The following is a 9,013-nucleotide window of genomic DNA, read 5'->3' on the forward strand; positions in this document are numbered from 1 at the left end:
TTTGTAACTTTCAAGGAGAGGTTTTATGCATCAAAAGTAGAACTTCTTGTTGGAGGAACTGGCCCTTCCATCTTGAACTATACTTTATGATTTTTTCACTATGTATTAGTCTTGTGGTATGGGACAGAAGGTTAATCCTGTCTGAAGGATTCTCATGTATACTTATCTCCAGATTTATGTGGGATAATTTTTGGTGGTATGGGACACTAGAATTTATTACACAGAAGTCCTTGATACAATGTCTCTTTGTCATAACTAGAAAAGATACTAGAATTTGTATATGGTAAGACAATGATCTCCTTTGCTCACAAACAAACACACAAGTAAGGTTAGTTGCTTATCTAAGCAAGAGCGACATTATATAATGTCCACACATTAGCTGAACGGGGATGCTCGGACGCTTGTGTGCCATCCTAGTGAATTGGTATCGTGGGTGACTCCACATTAACCTTGTATTATTGGTATATCTTGAGACCATGCTTGATGGGTGTATTTTGTTGACGTGTAACAAGTAGTGCCATGCTTGATGATTGTATTGTGGTCAAAGTGAGACAAGTGGACTATACTAGACAACTACACACGGCCGCAATGTAACAAGTGGTTTATGCAATTGATGTGCCATGCTAATTTAAGTGTAACAAATGGTAATTCACGCCATGCTAGATGATGTGTATAATAATACTCTCATTGCAGTGAAACAAGTTGTGAGTGTATGTTGTATTCGTGTCAACATTTCATATCAGCATTAATTTTAGTGAAGGAAATTAATTGGAGAAACTATTGTGTTCACGTTTGTGAGATAGGTGATGAGCAGTGCTCATGTCACACATGGAGGATCTTATCTATATTATATCATCTCAGGTCCCATGACATATGATGTTTTGTTATATCAATGTAATTTTGAAAGTTGAGACCATCAATTTGTTTTCTAACTAAATTGAAATGTTTCCATCAACTTGTTTTTTAACTAAATTGAAATGTTTCAATATGAATTCTTAATCAATTACTTTAGTGGATATACTGATTTATTAGTATAACTAAAGTAAATCACCATATAAGCTCACACTATTATCGTATTTTGGGTGTCAAAGACTCAACAACTAAAAAGAGATTCTAAGAAGAAAATTTAATCAAATTAATTCTTTTTTTGTCATGCAAAACCTCTCTCATCTCTCAAATACTATGTAAGGTTTAGGAGAAATTTATAATGAGTCAACATGAAGACATGCTTTAGAAGAGAAACACTAAAATATTGCTCCTATTCACAAGATACATTTTCTTTACAAAACCCCTGGAAAGACATATTTATGTCATGTCGAGCTACCAAACTAGTGTTAAAAATCATTTTTAAAAATAAATCCTTAGCCAATATTCTTTTAGTAAGCTAGTAAATATTTATTTAGCATTATTGCATAGGTATACACTAGCTGAGATGTTGAGACACCCATTGGGGTATTGGGACTTAATTCCATAGTAGTGAATTAGGAGATTAAAAGAAACATCTCTTTGAATTTTATTTTTGCAATTTTAGGAATTCCCTTGGTGTCATATGAGTGCTATTGAAAAGAATAATTTTTGAAACAAATTTGCAAACACCTTGACCTCTTTAATGAAATTGGAAACCCTTGTACATTTATAACATTACCTAAGTTGGATGAAATGTACAAAAACTCCTTGAACACCATATTAGATAATTTGGGAAAAATCCCATTCCCATTTGAAAAATGGGAGCATGGTGAACTTGTCCAAAAGTTTGTCAAAACCCCCTCATGTGACATATCATCGGAAAGATGTTGAAGAGTAGAATCTAAATCTATGATCTCCGACAAATTTGGAGTTAGTATGTTTAAGATATGTCCAAAACTATATGGAGTAATTGATTCCCAAAATGTGAGATTTTTCCCAAATTACCTAATATTGACTTCTTGGATGTGAAGGCTTATAATCTCAGACATAGTCTTAGGTATATTCTCCAAAGCATTGTCATGATAGGGCTGACAATCTCAGACATAGTCTTAGGTATATACTCCAAATAGTCATGCTAAGTAAACTATGTTGAAATAAGAAATATTACAGTTAATGTGATCAAAAGTTAGTAGGAATACATATTTTTTATAATCTGATTGAGAAAATAAAAGGTAAATACAAAACCATGGGCATAAGTTAAAACATTACATATAAAGGTGGTAAAAAAACATCATAAGGGACTATACTACTACATGGGTATATTACTCATGCGATATGGAGTACTTGTGGATCAAAACATGTCCTAGCTATGGCTAGAAGTGGCTTCACACAGCCCATGACTGTGCCTGACTTCTCTGACATGTCCACACTGTCGCCAGTCATGAGCTTCCAATCAAAGCAGTGTACAAGATTTGAAATTGTGAGCTCGATTGTGGGCAAAGCTAAGGGCATGCCAGGGCAGCTACGTCGTCCTGTTCCAAAAGGCAATAGCTCAAAGTGTTGCCCACGCATATCAATCATGGTACTATTCAAGAATCTTTCAGGCATGAATGTGTGTGGATCCTGCCAAACATGTGGGTCCCTTCCTATCGCCCATACATTTACTAGCAATCGTGTATCTTTGGGTAAGGTAAACCCGAGTCCCACTTTGCAAGCTTCTATTGACATGTGAGGTATCAAAAGGGGCAGGGGAGTGTGCAAACGTAGTGTTTCCTTCACCACACCCTTCATGTATGGTAGGTTGTGTAAATCTGATTCCACCACCAAGCGTTGAGTTCCCACCACCCTATCCACCTCAACACGAACCTTTTCGAGAGTTTGTGGATTCACCAAGAGCTCTGACATTGCCCAATCTATAGTAACCGATGATGTGTCGATACCACCAGCAAGAAGCTCCTGTAATTTAACATAAGGTCAAGTAAGTCCATTATGTATAGGTATAACATCACCAATAACAGGCCTTTGGAACAAAACAGTAGCTTCATGGATGAGATCTTTAAAGCCTCTTCCCAACTCAGCGTTGGCGACGTCGGACAAGCTCTTCCTAACGAGGATGCGGCATATGATGTTCTCTATCATATTCTCCACACACTGTGTGAGATTCAAAGGGGATGCATGCCCGTGCTTTGCCAGCTGCTGCATGAGAAGCTTTATCTCTTGGGTTCTGATAGACTCGAACTGGCGAACCCTAGTCGCAGTGAAGAGTTGCAGGCTGCAGAGCTTTCTCATTTCTCTCCAATGGGGGCCATATAGGCCCAAGGAGAGCGCCGTGTCCTGGCCATACTGCAAGCGCCGCGATATCTCGAAAGGCGGCCGGCTTGCAAAGGCTCTGTCGTGGGTGCGGAGAAACTCTTTGGCGAGCGATGAACTAGACACAACTACGGCATTTTATATTATGCATTAATGCATTATGTATTATGCATTATTAAGCTTAATTATTGTATTATATAATAATTAGCTTAATGTATAATGCATTAAGCTAATTATTGTATTATGCAGTAATGCATTATGTATTATGCATTATTAAGCTTAATGCTTTATGTATTATTAAGCTTAATACATTCTATATTGCACTATGCATTATTAAGCACAAGTGCATTATTATGTATTATGCATAATGCATTATACTTTTTGCATTATGCATCATGAGCTATGTATGTATATGTGTATGCATAGCGCATACACATAGCTCATAATGCATAAGCTTAATACATAAGTTAAAGCAATATTGATTTATGCATAATTTGTTAAGCTTAATGCATTAATCTTAACGCATTATGCGTAAACTTACATATAAATAAATATTGCATTAACTATGTATTAAGCTTATGTATTATTGCCACTCAGGTGTGGTAATAGCTCAAGGTCTTATCAGAGTCATCAGCAATCTAGTAGTGGGCAAGCTGGGTGCGGTGGATGTTTTGGGGGAGGTGTGTGGTCACCTTCACCTATGGCGACATACAATGTGCCCAAGGAGGGTGGTATGATTTACTATACCCTTGATGAGGAGGGCATGCCTTTTATGGAGGACATGGGATGGAGGTTTTATTATACCTTTTATCAATTAGTCAACCAAACCTATAAATATGCCTTCAAACCATGGGGAGAGCATAAGGATAGAGATTTCATGTATGCGGTGTAGTGCATGTATGAGCAGTTCCCAAACCCACCACACATGCATTTTTCCGATGAGTAGGTGAGGAATCACATGAATCAGATAAAGATCCTCAATAATAGAACGTACTCAACACCCTCAGCAAAAGGCGGCACATGCGAGTCAACTAATATTGAAGGATGGTGCGACGAAGTATGGATCCGAAGGAAAGGCAAGCTGGCTCGCATGACTTGTAAGATTTGTCTTTGCCATTTTTCACTAAGCCTAGTTCATTTGTCATCGTGATTTCATATCTCATGCATGTTGTAATTTGTTGTACGAAAGGGTAGTAGGTCGCTCCCTAATGGCTTGAGAGAAAAAGTACTGCAAAAGCAGCACAACGAAGCTGAGACTTGGGAGTGGCCCAAACACGAGGTAGTGGTCACCGATGCGGATATCCAACGAGCGCAGCAAGGTAACTTGGTGAGTAGTTGAACTTGAATTTTAATTATCACCCAACTTGTTTTACTTCTTGCTAACTTTTTTGTATTGAATCACTATTTAACACAAGAAGACAATGTTGAAAGTGACAGTGATGATAAAGGTGGTGGCGCACGTGGTGAAGATGTGGGCAAAGATGAAGATGAAGACAAAGATGATGCACAAATTTAAATAAGTTTTTGATGTCTTCATCTTTTTTCATTTATGGACATGAATACCTTATGTAATTTGCAACAACTATGAATGTAATTTGCAATATAATCCATGACATTGTATTGCAATTATTTTTTATGTTTTATGTGATTAAGTTTTTTTAAAAATGTGATTAAGTAGTGTTTAAATAATGTGATTTTTAAAAAAAAAGTCAAGGATAGAATAGGGGAGAGATTTGGGGACACAAGTCACCACATCTCTCTCCCATTCTTTCCCCTTTTTTTTTGTAGATAGCCTTCGGCTATAGTCGTGTGCAGCTATACACACTGCTATAGATGTCTCTATAGCAGTGTGTATAGCCTTCGGCTATAGTCATGTGTAGCTATACACACTGCTATAGGTGTCGCCATATACGCAGTTATAAACACAGTTGTATAGCTGCATGCTCATAGCCACATAAATGTTTTTCCCATAAATAGTTTCTTTTACATTTGTGCAAATCTAGACGGTGTTGTGCTCTTTGTTTGTTGTGGTGTACTCATGCTTTATTAAGTACTTGTGGATCAAGTCCTATAATAGATATTGCCAGAAGAGGCTTTGCACGGGCCATGATTGTGCTTGACTTCTAAGCCATGTCCACACTGCCATCACATAGAGGGTTTGCCTTTGTATGCTTTTCAAACCATTATAACTAGGTTTCCTTTTGATTGGTTGGTTGCACCACTTCACTTCACATTGAGTGATCAATTGGATTATGCTTTAGAGATGTGCTTCTATGCTTCTACTATATGCTACCTACAAAATGTAGAATTTCCTCTTCTCCTACTTAGGATCAAAGAGGAGATATATGGCAAGCTATGGTGCTCTAATACCAAATTGTGAAATTGGGGTTGCTCCTCTCTCTCTCTCTCTCTCTCTCTCTCTCTCTCTCTCTCTCTCTCTCTCTCTCTCTCTGTGTGTAAATGAGCAAGAAGACATGATAGCGAGAAAGGATAGACCATATAGAAGCTTATTCCATTATTTCATTAGAGAGTACACATGATTTTATTTTGATGTAGATTGGGATTGTATCCCTTAATATATGTGAATATCCCTTGACGTCTCTATGCCCCATGTACCTCTTCACATCTCTTGAATTCACATTGTCTTAACCTTAGTCCTCATCAAGGCCTTACAGTTTAGACCATTATAATTGATAATCATTACTAGGTAAAATTATATTTTAGACCATTATAATTGATAATCATTACTAGGCAAAATTTGCATTACACACACTTTATCACACTACTTTCAAGAACACTTAAATCTGTCAAAATGATGTAGGAAACCAAAAACAGTCTCTTTGATTTTCTTTTAAATTTCAGATATCCCCTTAGTGTCATATGATAAAGCTAAAGAAAATACTGATTTTCGGGACAAATTTGCAAACTCTTTTACCTCTTACCCCTTCATAAACGTTTTTGCCTCTTACCTGTTACCCTTCATAAACTCTTTTACCTCTAATTTACCCTTCATAAATGTATCTAAACTAAATAAAATCTAAAAAAACTCTTTAGGGTGTGTAGGCTTACGATCTCTAATAGAGTCTTAGATGTGCGCACCAAACCGTTGTCATGCAAAGTAAAATGTGTTGAAAAAAGTATAGTAACACATGATATATGATCAAAAATTAGCAATGATACATAACACCACATATCTATGTTATATAATGTGATTGATCAAATAAAAAGATAATATACAAAACATATGATATGGGATCAAAAAATAGTAAGAGTACATGATATGGGATCAAAAATTAGTAAGAATATATAGTACATAATGTGATTGTCAGAGCAAATAGAAAGATAATGTGATTTAAATAACGCAACTAATTCCTAGTTGATGAGAGGACTCCTCTCAGGGCCCCATATGCCCTTTTTACAAACACCACACACCACACACACCCACAGAAAACATTACAAGATAGTATCATTTGGAGTAGCGAACGGGGTTTGAACCCATAACCTCGGGCATATCAATCAAACACCTTAATGACTACAACAAACCTTGGGCACAAGTCAAAACACTATGTATACAGATGGTCGAAATTAGAAGATCATAAGAGGCAACACATTACTCATGCCATATGGAGTACTCGTGGATGAAGACGTGTAATAGGTATTGCCAGAAGAGGCTTTGCACGGGCCACGACTGTGCCTGACTTCTCAGACATGTCCACACTCTCGCCAGTCATGAGCTTCCAATCAAAGCAGTGTACAAGATTTGAAATCGTGAGCTCCACTATGGGCAAAGCTAAGGGCATGCCAGGGCAACTACGCCTTCCTGCTCCAAAAGGCAATAGCTCAAAGTGCTGCCCTCGCACATCAACCATGGTATTATTCAAGAATCTATCAGGTATGAAGGTGTGTGGATCTTGCCAAACACATGGGTCTCTTCCTATTGCCCATACATTTACTAGCAATCGTGTATCTTTGGGTATGGTAAATCCTCCCACTTTGCAAGCTTCTGTTGACATGTGTGGTATCAAAAGGGGAAGGGGAGTGTGCAAGCGTAGTGTTTCCTTCACCACAGCCTTCATGTAGGGTAGGTTGTGTAAATCGGATTCCTCCACCAAGCGTTGGGTTCCCACCACACTATCTATCTCAGCACGAACCTTTTCGAGAGTTTGTGGATTCACCCAGAGTTCTGACATCGCCCATTCCACAGTAACAGAGGATGTGTCGATACCGCCAGCAAGAAGCTCCTGTAATTAACACAACATCAACAAGTAAGTCCATCTTGTATATGTAATAATATACCCAAAGTACGTATATGTAGTAATCTACCCAAAGTTGCATGAAGGCCATAGATGCATTTGTAAAGAGGAAGCTAGGGGCATGCAAGAAGAAGTTCCTCAAGCCAATGTTTGTAAAGAGGAATCTAGGGGCATGCAAGAAGAAGTTGCTCAAGCCAATGAGGTGATAGCTCAAGTGGTGAAGGTGTTTGCCTAAACCCTAAACCCTTCTTGGTGCTTCCTTGGTGGCATCGCCTACGGGTAAATAATTAAACGCATATGGGCGGTGGAAAATCAATAACTACGAGAGGATCTTGGGCCTAAGGCCAGTCGAAAAAAGAAGATGAAGTTCCTCAAAGAGAACATGCACCTGCCACGTTGTGATGTTGGCGTACACTATGATGCTCGAGAGTGGCATTGAGGTTAGGTTTTTTTAAACGACAAAAATTGCCTACTACTAATAATTCGCAAAAAAGCAATTACCAACAACACGGTTTTGATGTCTACTCGCCGCAACGACTTTGAGGACAACAAAATGTCAAGGAAGTCTTGTGGACCACTATCTGCAGCCTGCACGGTGCAGTCCTGACGTTGGCGCAGCAACCCCTCTAAGAGAATATCAGCGAGCCGGTGCAGCTCGTCCATACTGCGCTTCAACTTGCCATCTAGGAATCCTAGGAAAGGTATAACATCACCAATGACAGGCCTTTGGAACAAAACAGTAGCTTCATGGATGAGATCTTTCAAGGCTCTGCCCAGCTCAGCGTTGGCGACATCGGACAAGCTCTTGCTAACGAGGATGCGGCATATGATGTTCTCTATCATATTCTCTACACACTGTGTGAGATTCAAAGGGGTCGACGCATGCCCGTGCTTTGCGAGCTGCTGCATGAGAACATTTACCTCTTGGGTTCTGATAGGCTCGAACTGGCGAATCCTAGCGACAGTGAAGAGCTCCAGGCTACAGAGCTTTCTCATTGCTCTCCAGTGGGGGCCATATGGGCCCAAGGAGAGTGCTGTGTCCTGGCCATACTCCAAGCGCCGCGAGATTTCCAAAGGCGGCCGGCTTGCAAAGGTTCTGTCGTGGGTGCGGAGAAACTCTTTGGCGAGTGCTGAACTAGACACAACTACGGCATGCATGGAACCCAATCTAAGGTGGAAAAGAGGGCCATACTTGTGTTGGGCAAGGCGGGCGAGTGAGCGGTGAGGAAGCTCCCCCGCCAAAAGCAGTAGGTTTCCGATGATGGGCAAAGGGAAGGGTCCCGGAGGAAGCTGCGAACACTACGAACACCAATATAGTATAGCAATAATACCACCACTATCATCACAATTGGCATGGCACTCGATGCCCATGTATCTTCCATGCTACGAGTTAAGCTTAATCTATGGCCTGCTGCCTACACAGACTAGAGCTCGCAGTCTCTTGTGTTGTCGACTACATCAGTAAGCCCTGTCCACTTTATATGCCTGCCCCGAGTAAGTCTCCTCAAATCTTATCCCGAGACACGACTCGGCCCGTTATAAGT

The 9,013-nt window shown here is 39.5% G+C and overlaps 1 protein-coding gene across 1 annotated transcript; it reads right to left on the reverse strand.

Annotated features, from left to right (window-relative positions):
* Positions 1-6,472: 6,472 nt before the first annotated feature.
* LOC147606085 (cytochrome P450 71AU50-like) lies at positions 6,473-8,781 on the reverse strand. Its single transcript, XM_086792567.1, has 2 exons — positions 7,971-8,781; positions 6,473-7,457 (listed from the first exon to the last, which is right to left on the reverse strand). The coding sequence occupies exons 1-2, from the start codon at positions 8,625-8,627 to the stop codon at positions 6,831-6,833; spliced, it is 1,284 nt and encodes a 427-aa protein (XP_086648693.1). The 5' UTR covers positions 8,628-8,781; the 3' UTR covers positions 6,473-6,830.
* Positions 8,782-9,013: the final 232 nt, after the last annotated feature.

Source organism: Cibotium barometz, chromosome 58 (genome assembly GCF_041138505.1).
Source record: "Cibotium barometz isolate CiBa-2024 chromosome 58, ASM4113850v1, whole genome shotgun sequence".
Lineage (NCBI taxonomy): Eukaryota > Viridiplantae > Streptophyta > Polypodiopsida > Cyatheales > Cibotiaceae > Cibotium > Cibotium barometz.

Excerpts from the sequence above, each read along its gene's own strand:
- LOC147606085 (XM_086792567.1), bottom strand. The coding sequence starts at position 8,627 with ATGCATGCCGTAGTTGTGTCTAGTTCAGCACTCGCCAAAGAGTTTCTC. Across the intron at positions 7,458-7,970 it reads ACATCAAAACCGTGTTGTTG|GAGCTTCTTGCTGGCGGTAT; the intron begins GTAATTGCTTTT and ends TGTTAATTACAG.